Here is a 17,226-nt window from a genome sequence, read left to right on the forward strand (position 1 = left end):
ACCCCTCCTTGGGTTTCCGAGGCAGTATCACTACGGAAGTAGGATTGCCCAACCTTCCTTCTGAGGAGTGGCTGGTGGGTTTGAACCGCCAGCTGTTTGTTTAGCAGGCAAGTGTCTTAGCCACTATGCTACCAGAGCTGAAGTGGAAATCAATGTTTTTGTGTTTTTTTGGACCTCTTTGTTCTTAACACATGGAGAAACCAAAAATCAACATAGGTCAAGACATTCACAATAATGTAAACTATATAAAAGCCGTGCATACGTCAACATGTGTATTGCTGCCACACTTGGAGATTACAAAGATTTATGTATTTTCTAACTAAAAAAGACACTGATAAGTAAAGGAAACAATAGTAACTTATCTCTCAAAATCAATTCTTCCCTTCTTTGAGACATAACCCTGAATTGCATTAATGACGATAATATATGCAATTAAAAATTTACATTTTTCAGCTTCCCATCATTTGCACCTAGGTATAGTCATGCTATAGGTTGCTGTTGTCAGGTGCTGTAGGGTTGGTTTCGACTCATAGCACCCTACACACTACAGAACAAAACACTGCTTGGTCCTGCATCATCCTCACAATCATTGCTATGCTTGAACCCATTCTTGCAGCTACTGTGTCAATCTATCTCCTTGAGGGTCTTCTCTTTTTTCGCCTATCCTCTACTTTATCAAGCATGATATCCTTCTCCAGGGAGTGGTCCCTCATGATAACATGACCAAAACATAAGAGACAAAGTCTGGACATTCTTGCTTCTAAGAAGCACTCCACCTGTACGTCTTCCAAGTTAGATTTGCTCATTCTTCTAGCAGTCCATGGTATATTCTTTGCCAACACCATAATTCAAATGCATCAATTCTTCTTTGATGGCCTACTTATTCATTGCCCAGCTTTTATATGGATATCAGGCGACTGAAAGACAATGGCATGGGTAAGGTGCACCTTAGTCTTCAAAATGACATCTTTGCTCTTAAAATTTTAAAAAGGTCTTTGCAGTAGATTTGCCCAATGCAGTGAGTTTGATTTCTTGACAGCTTCTTCCACAGGTGTTGACTGTAGATCCAAGTAAAATGAAATCAAATGTCTTTGCATAGTCAATAAAATACAGGTATTTCTGGTATTCTTTGCTATCAGCCAAGAACTTCTGACATCATCAATAATATCCCTTGTCCCACACCCCCCTTCTGAATCCACCTTGAATTTCTGGAAGTTCCCTGCTGATATACTACTACCATTTTTTAATTATCTGCAGCATTTGACTTGCATGTGATATGAACGATATTGTTCAATAATTTCCTCATTCTGCTGGATGGGCACAATATGGATTTCTTCCAGTCTGTCAGCAAGTTAACTGTTTTCCAAATTTCTCGGCATATAAGTGAGTGAGTGCCTCCAGCACTGCATCTGTTTGCTGAAACATTTCAATAAATATTCAGTCAATTCTCGAAGCCTTGTTTTTCACCAATTCCTTCAGAGCAGCTTGGACTTCTTCCTTCAATACTACCAGTTCTTGATCATATGCTACCTTCTGAAATAGCTGAATGCTGACCAATTCTTTCTGGCACTCTGTCTCTGTGTCCCTCCATCTTCTTTTGATGCTTCTTGCATCATTCAATATTTTGCCCACCAAAAAAAAAAAAAAAACCTCACTGCCCTTGAGTCGAATCTGACTCACAGTGATCCCTCCTTGGGTTTCTGAGGTGGTTTCTATATGGAAGTAGATTACCCAGTCTTCCTTCCGAGGACTGGCTGGGTGTGAACCACCAGCCTTCTGGTTAGCAATCAAATGCCTTAGGCACTATACCACGAGAGCTCCCTTTTGCCCACAGAAACCTACAGTATTACATCTCAAGGCTTGAGTATTTTCTTCAGCTCTTTCAGTTTGAGAAATGCTAAGCATGACCTTCCTTTTTTGTTTCCTAACTTCAGTTCTTTGCACATTTCATTATAATACTTTATTCTGTACTGGGGAAAAGAAACCCCACACTCCATAGGGGTAAGAGGTTTACAGTCACATATATGAAGAAATATTATAATTGTTATTAGGTGCCATCGAATCAGTTCTGACTCACAGCAACCCTACATACAACAGAATAAAACACTGCCCAGTCTTGCACTACCCTTGCAACTATCATTGCTATGTTTGAGCCCACTGTTGCAGCCACGGTGTCAATTCCTCTTGTTGGAGGTCTTTCTGATTTTCACTGGCCTTCCACTTTACCAACCATGATATCTTCTCCAGGGTTTGGTCCCCACTAATAACATGTCCAAAGTTTGTAAGTTGAAGTCTCTCTGGCCTCCCTTCTAAGGAACATTCTGACTACACTTCTTCCAAGACAGATTTGTTTGTTCTTCTGGCAGTCCATGGTTTATACAATACTCTTTGCCAACACCACAATTCAAAGGCATCATTTATTTTTTGGTCTCCCTTAGTCATTGTCCAACTTTCACATTTATGTGAGATGGTTGAAAATACCATGGCTTGAGTCAGGTGCACTTTGGTTCTAAAGGTGACATCTTTGCTCTTTAACACTTAATGAGGTCTTTTGCAGATCTGCCAAATGCAGTATGTTGTTTTGATTTCTTGACTGCTGCTTCCATGGTCATTGATTGTAGATCCGAGTAAAACTAAATTCTTGACAATGTAAATCTTTTCTCCATTTTTCATTATATTATTTATTGGTCTGGTTCTGAGGATTTTTGTTTTCTTTATGTTGAGAAATTAAGAACCAAACTACTGCCACTGAGTGAATTCTGACATGTAGCAACCCTATAAGACAGAGTAAAACTGTACCACAGCAAATTGTCTTGCTCCTGAATAAAAGCTCTTTGCTTGTAATTTCAACTAGACTCTGCCATTTTGCTCTATGACAATATGGATGATTTGAAAAACAGCACTGAGTGGGGAGAAAAAAAACTATAAAAGAAATGAGATCTAAAAGAAAACACATAACTTATACTTATATTTTTACAAAGTAAAAACAAAACATAAATTCAAATCACTCCCGCAGCTTAACTCTCAGCCAAACAATAAAATACATAAACCAAAACCAAACCCACTGCCATCAAATCAATTTGACTCATAGCAACCCTACAGGACAGAGTAAAATTGTCCCAAAGGGTTTCCAAGACTGTAAATCCTTACATAAGCAGCTGCCATATCTTCCTCCCACACAGAAGCTAGTGGTTTCGAGCTGCCACCTTTTGGGTTAGCAGCCTAGCACTTTATCAACTGTGCTGCCAGGGCTCCTTTTTAAAATAATGCAACAAAATATAATTATTTTCTAAAATACTCAAAAGCTATGCTAGACAAGAAATGCAAATGTATCATTTCAAGTTCCGATCAGATATGCTATTATTGTGCACTGTCCGATCATTTCCAACCATCAGTAACAAACACTACAGCACAGGGCAGAACTGCCCTATAGGGTTTCCAAAGCTGAAAATCTTTATGAAAGCAGACTGCCACATCTTTCGCCCACAGAGTGACTGTTGTTGTTGTTGTTATGTGCCATCGAGTCAGGTCCGACTCATAGTGACCCCTCCTTGAGTTTCCGAGGCAAGGAAGTAGATTTGCCCCATCTTCCTTCCGAGGAGGGGCTGGTGGGTTTGAACCACCAGCCTTCTGGTTAGCAGTCAAGTGCCTTAGCCACTAAGCTACCAGAGCTCCTAGAGTGACTAGTGGATTCAAACTGCTGGCCTTCTGGATAGCAGCCTAGCACTTTATCCACTGCACTATTGGGGCTCCTCAATAAGTAATACAGAAAACAAAATCTATACCTGGTCTTACCTTTGTAAGGTAATCCATTTTCAAATTGTCGATCATCATGTTTTTCTGGGATAGCTCTATTTTCAGTAATTGAATATTATGAAGTAATTCTTTCCGTTCAATTATCTGTCTGGTGATTTTGATTTTACCATCTCTCTCTTCTGATGAGGAAATATCATCCGTAGGTATTGTGGTTTCTAAACTAATGTCTTCAGATTCCAAAGAACTAGAGATATTCACCTTTTTTGACTCCTTAGAAATTTTTCGAGACATCTTTATTACTACAGGTCAGTCTTTGTCTCTAAAATTCAATTTCAACCTTCTGCAGATGAAAAAAACATTAACTTAAATGTACTCAAGCATTCACTATAAAAACATGAAGTGATCATTAAAACATAAAGATATTAAAGATTCCCTAACTAATCAATTTTCTAGACCCGATTACTAGAGTAAATGAGTGCTCAAATCAAACATATACTCATTAAATCCTACTATGCACTTGGGCCCTTAGTTGAATAAAAACCCAATCCCAGGGTATAAGAATTGTTCCTGGAGGAAACAAAGAAATGTACCCTTGCCAAGATAATGGACAAAGTCCTAAATCATTATTATCCAAGAATGCTACTAATGAAGGAAATACATGATCAAAGAAAAGCGCTATCACTTCTGACTTGGTCAGGGGAAAGTTATACAGAGGTAGGACTTAGAATACTAAAGAATTTTTATAGGTTTAGGAAGGGAAAAGCATGCAGGTATCAAGACTGGCATAGAGGCAATGATAGCGCAAAACAAGAGCGGAATACAGTCATATTCCCGTTGGGGCAGTCTTCGTTAGTTTGGGTGGTAATGCCTCCCACTCCCTAAACATAAATGCGCAAAAGAACCTTAAAGGTCGTTCGGACGTGACTGTAGAAGACCCTGAATGTCAAAGTATGTTTGGTTTTTTTTTTTTTCCACAGGCTACAAGGCATCACTGAATATTTTTAAAACATGGAAACATAGTGATGAAAACATTTACAGACTAAACAACGGAATGAAAACAATAAGTCAGGAAAGAAAAACTCAAATGTTGTAAGAATTTTTGCAACTCCTTTGTTTTAGTATTACACGATATAAAGAATTACTCGTGGTATTACAGATTTCAGAGTTTCCTAAGACAGTGAATGATTAGAAAAGAGAAGTGTGGAGAGGAAATCTTAAGAACTTCCGTAGGACTGACCACCTTCCTTCTTTCTAAAGGGAAAACGAAAAGGAAAGGTGAAATAAAGGACGGGGAACAGCTCCTGACCTATTACAGACTCGGGCTAAAGAATAAGCCCCAAACTTGGCAGCATAGGATGGTTCCACACCCTTCGCAGTTAAGAAAGGGAGAATGATCGCCACAAGCTACCTCGAAAGCTTCAATTATTCCAACTGCTGGACCAACTGCCACCGCGGCTACTTCGAGGAGGGAAAAGGGTTTACAGTTTGCAGTTCAGGTTGCAGTCTCTCTGCAAGGGCTCTCAGAACCCGGAACCGTTAAGACCCGTAACCAAGACAACCATTCGCGCCAAGGGGAAGGAGGAAGCAACGGCGGCGTAGAAGGCCCAAGCGGCCGGAATTCGGCTCTTCCGAGTCCAAGGAGGTTCGGCAAGCAATGCGTACTGGGCGCCGGAGTCTAGAAGCAAGAACCTCCAGAGAAGGGCGGAAACGGCTCTGGGCTCCGCCCACTTTCCCGGTTCTTCGTCTTCGGCCAATCGTCACGGACCTCCAAAGAGCCAACCAACATCAGTCTCGGCGTTTCCCCGCGATTGTTATTTACCAATATTCTCGAGCGGTAAGGGGCGCTCTTCGGGTTGAGGTATAGTTGTGCGAGAGCTCTTCTCTTGATTTTTTTTTTTTTTTTTTGGCCGGAAGACTACTGCTGGGTTTCTGGATTCAGCGCCGCGAGTCAAAATGCTCAAGTCCAAGACTTTCTTAAAAAAGACGCGAGCGGGCGGCGTGATGAAAATCGTGCGCGAGCACTACCTGCGGGACGATATCGGCTGCGGAGCGGCAGGGTGTGCAGCGTGCGGCGGGGCGCACGAGGGGCCGGCCCTCGAGCCGCAGCCCCAGGATCCGGAGAGCAGCCTCTGTCCGCGGCCTCACTACTTGCTGCCGGACACTAACGTGCTGTTGCACCAGGTGCGCTCTTGGGGGAGAAAGGGACGACGGGGTACCAGGACTGGGCCACCCTCACTGGCTACCCATAGGAAAACTGAAGCCCCAGGAGTAGCGTTTGGGCAACATCTAATGCCTAGGGATATGCAAAACTTACCAGGAATCACGCCTTCTTGCCCCCAGGCGGAGGTTTCCTTTCCTTGTGCTGTGTTTTTGGGTCGTAACAAGTTTAGACACGTAATATTCTAACTCCTGGTGTCTCTTCTACTTTAGATTTAAATGCCTGGAGGCCGGGGACCTGGGCTTCTGTAGCCTTCAGCCTGCGACCCCCAGGCAGCTTGTAAGTGCCTACGAAGGAAAACGATGTGGGCCAACATACTTCTTTATTAATAGACTTCATTTTAACGAGTTTTATAACTGGTTTGTTTACGTATGCCCTTCTCTAATGGACCTGAAACGTTAAATGACCGTTGTCAGTTTTTGTGTATCAAAGCTGCTCGTTGGCTTAACGCGTAATCCGTGTTTTTAAGATAAATGGAGTTTATGTTTGACAAAACAACGTATAACTTAATATAGTAAAAACAAAAATAACTTTTCTTGCATTTCTTTTTAAGATTGATGTTCTCGAAGACCCTGCCATCAGGAATGTAATCGTGTTACAAACAGTTCTCCAAGAAGTGAGAAATAGGAGCGCCCCAGTTTACAAACGAATCCGAGATGTGACTAATAACCGTGAAAAGCATTTCTATACATTCACTAATGAGCACCATAGGTAGGGGAAAATTCTGTTGAATGTCAGAAAACTATAAAATTAGCTAAATTTGGGGAAGGATTCCTGGGAGTGATTTGTGTTAATTGCCAGAAACTGTGCAGAAGATAATGCCAAGTGAACCCCACTGAGATCACATTGTTAGTGAGGGGCCAAGGCTAGAACATACATCTGCTGACTCTTAGGCTACAGTGGGTACTTTTAGTTCCAAAATACTTTTTATTTTGAATTAGCTTTGGCATAAGTTGAACGATAGAATCTTAGAAGATGAGATTCACACAGATTTCTGGGAGTATCGTATTTTATGAATAACCAACTTTGGAAAACACAAGTTTGTGAGGGCGAGGTTTAAAAATGTAAAGTAGATTTTTTTGGGAGAGGAAGTGAAATTCCTTAATTTTTTTAAAAAAAGTACTGTGATTATGTAACAAATTTTGCCATTTTAACCATTTTTAAGGGTACGATTTAGTGGCATTGCGTGCATTCACAGTGTTATATATTGTTGTTGTTTTTGTTGTGTGCCGTCGAGTCGGCCCCGACTCATAGCGACCCCTCCTTGGGTTTCCGAGGCAGTATCACTACGGAAGTAGGATTGCCCAACCTTCCTTCCGAGGAGTGGCTGGTGGGTTTGAACCGCCGGCCTTCTGGTTAGCAGTCAAGTGCCTTAGCCACTATGCTACCAGAGCTCCCAGTGTTATATATAGTCATCATCAAATTGAGTCTATTTACAAAACTTTTTCATTACCCCAGACAGAGTTACTGTACCTATTGAGCAGTTAACAACCCCCATCTCTAGTCTCTGGTAATCTCTAATCTTTCTATCTCTATGAATATTCATATTCTGAGTATTTCATATAAGTGGATTTATGCAACATTGGCCCTTTTATGACTAGCTTCTTGCGCTTAACATTGTTTTCTTTTTTTTTTTTCAAAGTCATGCGTACATTTAGTTTCATTCACCATGTCCATCCCTAACCCAGTCTCCTCCCCTCCCTACCCTGCAACACTCCCCCTGTGCCCCTCATAATTATGCACTCCTGTTTGTCTTGCATTTCCTCAGTTTGAATGTTGGTCCTTTGGTGTCCCATGTCTGTTGCTTTAAGGGATGTATTACCATTGAGTGTGTGGGTGCTGCATCCTGGGTTGAGTGGTCTGCGTGTACATCTTGTTAACTATTGGGCTGAGAGCCCGCTCCTAGGGGTGAGTTTTATTCCAGGCGCCGAAGGTATTTCAGGGCCACAGTATTGGGATTCTCGCCAGACTTCATCTGACCAGTAATTCTTGTCATTATTGAGTTTTTGGATTTTGTTCCACATTTTTCCTCCCACTCTGTCCAGGATCTCCAGATTTGATCCTTTCCTGAGTGGTTGGCATTGGTGGCTGGGCATCATCCAGTTCTGGTCTCGAGGGCCATTTTTTTGTGTGTGCATTCTTCTTCACTTCCGATGCTAGGAGACCATTAGCTGCATCCTAGATGGCTGCTTGAAAGCTTTTAAGACCCCAGTCGCTACTTACCAATGCAGGATGTGGAGCAATGCTTTTATATATTTTGTTGTGCCAATTGAGTCTGGTGTACCCCAGGACTGTGGTCCTGAGGTAGTAGCTGTATTGGATCTCTCTCCCATAGTGTTGGGATGTCTGTGAGAGATTACTCTGTGTCTGTCATCTATTGTTTCTGTAAGGACTGCAAGTATTTTGTATCACTGGTGTCTGTACAAGATTAGCCTCAGCTGAGTCTATCCTTGGTCTACAGTATACCTCTATTCACTGATACCTGTCTGATCATCTCAGGTGTTTATGTGTTTATCTGTATAGCCTAGTGTTTGGTGTTAATGGCAGTGTGGCATTGTGGACACATAGGTTGGTTTTAACATCTGTCGTCTATCTCTTATGTGCATAGTTTGGTGTCCTCTCTTTTCCCAATGTTATCATGGTGGTCATATAACCTTCAGCGTGTAAGCCCCAACTAGCCCAAAATTAATCCCTCCTTTAACATTATGTTTTCAAGATTCTTCCATGGTGTAGCATGTATTAGACTTTCATTATCTTTTTATGGCTGAATAATATTCCATTGTATGTGGATACCACGTTTTGTTTATCCAGTCAACTGTTGATAGACACTCATGTTTCCACCTTTTACCTGTTGTGACTAATGCTGCAATGAACACTGATGTGTGAGTAACTATCCATTTCAGTTCTTTTGGGTATATACCTAGGAATGGAGATTTATTCTTAATGGACATTTAAAAGTTAATATCCTATAATTGATCCCATTGAAATGATGAAATTAAGAAATAGAATTCTTTGTTATATTTTAGGTACAAGGCCCTTTGCTTAAACTTTATGTTTGTTCTTGGAAAATATGATTGTACCTATTTAATAAGTTGCATAAATAATCTATGGTGTGCCCTAGTGTACTTTTATCAGATTAGATCAAGATTTCTTAACCTCGATGCTGTTCATATTTTGAAATAAAATAATTCTTTATTGTAAGAGGGCTGCCCTACGCAATATGAAATATTTAGCAATATTCCTGGCTTCTACCTACTAGGTATTAGTAGCATTCCCACCCACATAAAACTTGTAATAACCAAGAAGGTCTCCAGACATTGCCAGATGTCCCCTGGGGACAAAATTGCCCCTGATTGAGAACCACTGTGTTAGAGTGTAGATTTCTGATAATAACACTCCACTGGAGTATGGAAATTAAAAAATAATAATAATAATAATTTCTCAAGAGTCTTTCCGTAGAGATACTGCCTTGGAAACCCAAGGAGGGGTCGCTATGAGTCGGGTCCAACTCGATGGCACATAACAACAACAAAGAGCAGCAGTAAAATTCTTGTAAACTTCTTATTCTTGGCACCTTCTTGAAATCCAGAAGCAGATGCTACTTGTTTTTAAATACAGAAAACCATGTTTTTAAGGAACTTGATCATCAGATTCCTAATCAGGAATTACCAATTTTCTTAGCTCAAATATAGTGAATAGGCTTTAGCAATTCTTGGGACACCTAGGCAGATCTTATCTTGCTAAAACCATTTTAAAATCTTACATGATAGTGTCTTTGATGGCCTTAAAGTATTAGCAGGCACATTTAATGGTGAGGAATAAAATAATTCTAAAAACTATAAATATAAATAATAGAAGTTCTAAAATTGAATCTATTTAAGCACTAGAAATTATTATACAGAATCTTTTTATTGACCTAAAATATGGTTTTCAAGAAGACGTTTAAATTAAGAAGCTTCCTAACATTTTGGAATTCAAAGTGGGTAGAAGGGGAGCTCTGGTGGCGTAGTGCCTAAGACATTTGATTGCTAAGAAGAATGCTGCCAGTTCACACCTACCAGCCACTCCTTAGAAGGAAGATTGGGCAAGGACTACGACCCAAGGAGGGGTCACTGTGAGTCGTGATCAACTCGACAGTGAGTTTGGTTTTTTTGGTTTAGACATAGAAGGAATATGTAGTCATATCTATGTCTAGTCCTTTAGTCTATACATAACCCCTGCTAATTACTGAATGCTTACCATGAGTAAATATACATTTGTTACCTATTCAATGACTTTGGAATCATATGGTCATAACCATCACATTATTTGCACTTTTTAGGAATTCCTGTTAATCTGTACTGAGAAAGTATAATCAAAATTATGAGTTACTTAACATCACAATCTTTGGTATGATTTCTGACCTTGAAAATTTCCCCCATTTAACGTGATTTTATCTTCCAAGCAGAATGTTGTTTAGAAATGTAGTTATGAGGATCCTATTTATTTCTTCTGAGTTATAACTGAATACATTCAAAGGAAAAATACTATGATATACTGTTGTTTTTTAAGTTTAGTGGTTGTTAAGCATTTATGTCCTAATGATTTTTAGATATCTGTCTCTATTGATTGTTTTCCTTTTATTTCATTTTTCTCCCATTTCTTTATTTTTAGAGAAACCTACGTAGAACAAGAACAGGGAGAAAATGCTAATGACAGAAATGATAGAGCTATTCGAGTAGCAGTAAAATGGTACAATGAACATTTGAAGAAAATGTCAGCTGAGAATCAGCTGCAAGTTATCTTCATAACAAATGACAGAAAAAACAAAGAGAAAGCCATAGAAGAAGGGATACCAGCTTTCACTTGTAAGTCTAAATATCGTTGTTAGTGCACATTGCAAATGGACCTAAACCTTATCAGACCTATGGTCAGATGTTCACTTAATTAGCATTTGCATAGCCCTTCTTTCAACTCAATGGCAGTGAGTTTGGTTTTGGTTTAGGGTATAACTTTTAATATGACATTTTTGCATTTTTTGATTGCTCAGAGTTTCCAAGCTAAGCAAGTTTTGGTGTTCAGTAGCTGTTAATTTTCTTCCACCATTTGGATTTGGCTTAGCAATAAAAGCTTTTAGACAATGCTTGACCCATTGTCTCTGCTTAAACATAATCATGTCTATGGATCCCCCTTCTCTCCCATAAAAAAAATTGACAGATGTACTGTCACAGGATTACTCATGTTTTTACTTTCTTTAAATTGAGGTTTGGGTGAAAGTTTACAGAGCAAATTTGTTTCCCATTTAACAGTCCATAGACATTTTGTTCTGTGATCTTAGTCACAGTTCCCTGAGTGTAGCAGCACTCTTCCCACTTCTTCCCTGTTTCATTTGTCCTTTCCTGCCCCTTCCTGCCTTCTGAGCTTAATTTTTTTGGTCACATACTGCCTTCTTGGTCTCTTGTTGATTTTCTGAGGTGTTTACTCCTCATGGGTTTTATCGTTCACATTTTAGTACTGTCTGTTGTTTGCTAAAAGTTGATCTTTGGGAGTAAGTTTAGTTCCATATTTGAAGGGTGTCTAAGGACCATAGTCTTGTAAGTTCTACCAGTTTCTATCAGACCAGTAATCCTGATCTTTTTTTTTATTTTAAATTTTGTTTTATATTTTTCTCCCAGTTTGTCCAAGGTCCTGATCAAAGAAGTAGGTAATGGTAGCAGGACACTGTCTAGTTCTTCTGGTCTCAGGGTACTGGAGACTGTGGTACCTGTGTATTATCATATCTGTGGGGTACACAATCCTTGGATTTATCAAGAACAACAAACTTATTTTGCAGGTGAAGAATATATAAAGAGCCTGACTGCTAACCCTGAACTCATAGATCGTCTTGCTTGTTTGTCTGAAGAAGGGGTATGTTTGGGTTTGTTTTATTTTGTTTTTGAAAAATGCAAATACTAAAATAACCACTTAGAGATATTAGGCTTATAATTACCAAATTCAAAAATTGGAATTTAAGTGGACATCTTAGTTACTTAGTACTGCAGTAACAAAAATACCACAAGTGGGTGGCTTTAAAGAACAGTATTGTAATTTGTCATAGTTTTGGAGATTAGGAGTGAATTTCATGGGAAATTCATTTCTTGTTTTTTTTTTTTTTTTTCAGCTTCTGGCAGCCCCAGGCGTTTCATGGCCTTCCTTGGCTTTTAGATGGCTTCTTATAGAATTTTCCTCCTGTGTGTTTTTGAGTCTGCTCTGCTTCTTTTTATAGGACAATACTCAGAAGATTTAGGACCCACCCTACTCTAGTATGGCCTCATTAACAAAACAGATGGAAACCTCTATTTCCAATTAGGGTCATATTCACAAGTACTAGGGATTAGAACTTCAACTTATCATTTTGGGGAACTCAATTCAATCTGTAACAGTGGGTAAACTAAAATTAGAATAGGTGTTGCATTATAAACACCAAAAGTGGCTGCAGTAGACTTATCAAAATAGTATTCTTAAGAGGTTCAGCGCTGGCAACCTAAGTAGGATCTGGCATATGGTGGCACTCTTTGTTGAATGAATGAGTGATGTATGAATAAGTAATAGATAGTTGACAAAGAGAAAGTGACAACACTTAACAGCAGTAACAACAATATAGGGTCCTGCAAGCAGAGAACATAAAGCCTAAACATGGAGAATAGGGAGTCGTTAGATGAAATAGAACAGAAAAGATAATGAGGACCTAGAAATTTTTTGATTCTAGCCATCCTAGTGGTTATGAAGTAGTTATTATTGTGATTTTTATTAGCATGTCCCTAATGACTAGTGATAATTGAGCATCTTTTCATATACTTATTGGCCATTTGTGTATATATATATTTTTTTGGGGGGGGGAGAAGTGTTTATTCAAGTCCTTTGTACATTTTTAAACTTGATTATTTGTCTTTTTATTATCAAATTATAAGAATTCTTTATTCTGGCTATAGGCCCATTATCAGATATAAAACTTGCAAATATTTTCTTCCAGGCAAGCATTTTTATATAACAGGCCAAGCAGTTATCAACAGACAAATAAACATGGCTGTGTTCCAATAAAACTGTATTTAACAGATACAAATGATGGGCCAGATTTGGGAGTGAGTATAGATGGGAGAGGGAAGAGGTTCAAAAACTGAGCCCTTGGGCACACCAGCATTTGACAGAAGCATGAGGCAGAACCCACAAAGAAGATGTAAGAAGAGAGCTACCTGAGTATGAAGTTCTTTTAAACGAAGTGTAGGAAGGAGTGGAGGGTGATCATCTGTATCAGATGTTGCTGATAGGTCAAGTAAATGAGGACTGAGACCTGACGATTTGATTTAGTGATATGAAAGTTTTGAAAAGCCTATCAAAAGTAGTTGTGATGGTGTAGGGGCAGAATTCTGGCAGAAGTGAGTGAAAGCAAGGGGTAGACAGAAAATGCTTTTCAGTAGTTTTTGCTGTGATGAGAAGATGATAAATGGACTGGTGAGTTAAGGGCAAGTGGATCTAGGGATAGTGGCTTTTTTTAAAAAAATGAAATTAGATTATTAAGTGAAGGTAAAACTAACAAATATGCAAACATATGTTAGAAGCATTTAAACTTAAGGGTAAAGGAATTAAATAACTCCAGAAGAGTTTTATAACCTCAAACAATCAGATAAAATGACTGGTTGTTTACATGCCAGTGGATGGGGAAAGGATGCCAATTCTGGTAAGATAATCACCACCACCTCCACTTAATCTCCTTGCTAGAGCTTTCATCCTTTCCCTTAGTCCTGAGTCATGCTTAGCTTTCTCCTGCAGTTTCCATATCTACCTCATAGTAATTAGATTCTAAAACAGAGCTCCAAGAGAAAGGACATATTGGAAACACAAGATGAAGACCAGAAGTAGGGAACAGAAGCTTCACAATGTAGTGTTTTGTGCACCTTTATCTTTGTCGTTGCATATTATGAGGATATAAAGATACAGAAATTTCAAAACACCTTTAATTTTTTTTTTTTTTTTTGAATTGTGATTTGGGTGGAAGTATACAGAGCAAATTCATTTTCCATTCAACAGTTCACACACATGTTGTTTGATTCCAGTCCCCATAATGTAGCAGTTGTTTTTCCACCTTTTCTCTGTGGTTACTTTTCCCTATGTCCTTCTTTCCTGTGCATTCCTGCCCTCTGAGTTACCTCCCTATGCAATTGCTGCCCTTCTGATCTCCCAAAGTTGATTGTTTCAAGGAGTGTACCTATCTGGTGTAAATGTTCACTTTATAGAGCTATCCTTTTTCTGGCTGGAAGCCATAGGAGTGAGTTCAATTCCAGGCCTAATGAGTGACTAGGGACCATAGTCTCAGGGGTTTCATCAATCTCTATCAGACCAGTAAGCCTGGTCTTTTTTATGATTTTGAGTTTTGTTCCACATTTTTCTCTCAGATGGCATAGTGCCTGAGGCATTTGATTACTAACCAGAAGGCTGACAGTTCAAACCTACCAGACACCCGTCAGAAGGAAGACTGGGCAAACTACTTCCGTAAAGATTTACCACCTCAGAAACCCAAAGGGGGTCGCTGTGAGTCAGAATTGAGTCAATGGCAGTGAGTTTGGTTTTGGTTTTATCCAGAATCTCCTATTTTGATCCCTTTCCAAGTGGTTGCCAGTGGTACTTAGACACCATCTAGTTCTTTAGGGAGAGTGGCTTTTGTTTGTTTTTAAGATGGAACTAGATAACAGGAATATATGTAGATAAAGAAAAGAAAAGGGCCTATAATTGAGCCATGAGGCACTTCAGCATTTAGAGATCGGGAATGTTAGCAGAATTTGAAATTAGAGGAGGTACCAGTAAAAGACAGAAACCAGAAGAACAGTAATGGGGACATTAAAGTATCTCAGGGACAGCAAGATCCAATTTTTTCAACTCAGTCCCTATTAACACTGCTAATAGATCACTCAGTTTGCCGAGGTAATATATTATTAGTAACCTTGACAAGTAATGGTTTCAGTTGGTGGGAAGGAAACTTGATTGGAGTGAATTCATGAGAAAGTGGAAATGAAGTAGATATACACTCATTATAGACAAAAGTTTGTGACATTCTGTGATGTGGAGCAGAGAATCCGGCCAATGTCTTAAAGGCCAAAACTGCCATCGAGTTGATTCTGATTCAAAATGACCCCTTTTGGATTTCTGAGGCAGTATCTTTATGGTTTGAACCACCAACCTAATGTCTTGAAGGGTACCCAAATTTTATTTATTTTTAATAGTTCATAGTAAGTTTTGAGTCCCTGGGTGGCTCAAATGGCTAAGCACTCAGCTATTAATCGAAAGGTTGGCAGTTCAAATCCACCCTGAGGAACATTGGAAGAAAGGTTTGGCAATGTATTTCCAAATGATCCCAGCCATTGGAATCTCTGGAATGCAGTGTTGCTCTGAAATGCGTATGGTTTCCATGAGTCAGAATCAACTCAAGAGCACCTGGTTTGGTTTTTTGGTATTACAAGTTTATGTAATGGTGGGAATGTTAGAATAAAGAGGGGAAATTTTGATTCTGGTAAGAGAAAGTAATTGCAGGATAAAGTACTTACGTAGAGAAGAGGAAGATGGTATATGATACACAAATTAAAGAAATTTTCTCTTCATTGTTACAGAAGAGAAAGCTGAGGCTTTGGCACAGATATAAGCAGATTCAGTGGGAGGAAAACAAAATAGTTTCCTACAGCTTGCTTTTAATTCTCAGTATGAGGATTGAGAGGAGCTCTGGTAGCATAGTGCCTAAGGCACTTCACTGCTAACCAGAAGGCTGGCAGTTCAAACCCACCAGCCACTCCTCGGAAGAAAGGTTGGGCAATCCTACATCTGTAGTGATACTGCCTCGGAAACCCGAGGAGGGATCACTATGAGTCAGGGCTGACTCGATGACACATAACAACAACAACATGAGGATTGAGATTATCACCCGAGAGTGAGAAGGGAAGATGGTAGTTGGAGAGTTAAAAAAGAGGGAAAGTGTGAAATCATCTTGAAAGGTAGGAAATTATGGTAGGACATTAGGAAGGACATTTTTTAAAAGAGCCAATCAGGCAGGACTTTGGATATCAAGGCCTTTTAAGAATCAGAGAGGTATTACGGTAGATCTTAAAGCAGTTCCTAACTAACCTTTGTCTTTTATCATTATTTAAAATGGCCGAGGAAAAAATACAACTTTTGTAATACTTTCAGTAGCCCCAGTCTTCTCATGAAATTGAGGTTTCACATTACCCTCTACATGTCTCTTTGCTGAATTGATATCACCGAGTTACACATGTTTAAATTGGAAGAGATGGAGTGGAAGGACACACAAAGTTTCTTAGTAATACATCTATGGCTAAACTCCTAAATATAATTTAAAAAACTGAAATATTTGGGTAAGTTGCCCTGAAAATAGGAAACATTTTTTTTTTATGTCTCTGTATTTTCTCAGAATTCATAGAAAGTTGTTTATGCCATAATGAGATGAGGTTTGTTTGTTTTTTTTTGTTCTTTTCTTTTTTAAATACGTCTTGTTTTTAATTGCCTGATAGTGGTAATAGTTGTAAATTGAGTGTACAGAAGACTTATTAACAATATCTTTTGGTTTGCTTATTTCACAGAATGAAATAGAAAGTGGAAAAATAATATTTTCAGAGCATCTTCCCTTAAGTAAGTTACAACAAGGCATAAAATCTGGTACATATCTTCAAGGGACTTTTAGAGCCAGTAGGGAAAATTACTTAGAAGCTACAGTATGGGTACATGGAGATGCTGAAGAAAATAAAGAGGCAAGTGTGAAAATAAGTTCCTTATAACTAAAATTCTGTTTTGTTCATTATCTTATTTAATAAGTGTTAAAAAAAATTTGTATGACAATTTAAATTTGACTTATCTTTCCAATTTGTCAAGCAACTCTATGCACAGTAGTTAAAGCATTCTCCTGCTGAACAAAATGTCAGCAGCTGCTCTGCAGGAGAAAGACGAGGCAGTCTGCTTCCATAAAGATATACAGCCTTGCAAACCTTATAGGGCAGTTCTACTCTGTCCTGTAAGGTTGCTGTGAGTCAAAATTGACTCAATGACAGTAGTATTTGTTAGGGTTTTTTTGTTTGTTTGTTTGTTTATCCAATTTATCATCTTGAAGGCAATTATATGGAAGGTCAGAGATACTGGTAGAGTTAATTACTGTTTTAGATAACTACCTATGGCAGAAAATAATTTTCTGTTAACCTACTTTTAGTACAGTAAATGTCTAGTCAGTCAAATAGTAA

At 38.9% G+C, this 17,226-nt stretch overlaps 2 protein-coding genes across 2 annotated transcripts in view; one reads left to right on the plus strand and one right to left on the minus strand.

Annotated features, from left to right (window-relative positions):
* PIBF1 (progesterone immunomodulatory binding factor 1) overlaps positions 1-4,047 on the minus strand; it is a 529,275-nt gene extending 525,228 nt beyond the window's left edge. Inside the window, exon 1 of the mRNA XM_007948312.2 lies at positions 3,796-4,047. Coding sequence (XP_007946503.1) covers positions 3,796-4,047 — 252 coding nt within the window. The remainder of the gene's footprint in view (positions 1-3,795) is intronic.
* A 1,662-nt stretch (positions 4,048-5,709) lies between these two features.
* DIS3 (DIS3 homolog, exosome endoribonuclease and 3'-5' exoribonuclease) overlaps positions 5,710-17,226 on the plus strand; it is a 54,268-nt gene continuing 42,751 nt past the window's right edge. Inside the window, exons 1-5 of the mRNA XM_007948306.2 lie at positions 5,710-5,937; positions 6,528-6,685; positions 10,628-10,821; positions 11,787-11,860; positions 16,576-16,743. Coding sequence (XP_007946497.1) covers positions 5,710-5,937; positions 6,528-6,685; positions 10,628-10,821; positions 11,787-11,860; positions 16,576-16,743 — 822 coding nt within the window. The remainder of the gene's footprint in view (positions 5,938-6,527; positions 6,686-10,627; positions 10,822-11,786; positions 11,861-16,575; positions 16,744-17,226) is intronic.

Source organism: Orycteropus afer, unplaced genomic scaffold, assembly GCF_000298275.1.
Source record: "Orycteropus afer afer isolate SDZICR_OR568_19922 unplaced genomic scaffold, OryAfe1.0 scaffold00212, whole genome shotgun sequence".
Taxonomy (NCBI): Eukaryota; Metazoa; Chordata; class Mammalia; order Tubulidentata; family Orycteropodidae; genus Orycteropus; species Orycteropus afer.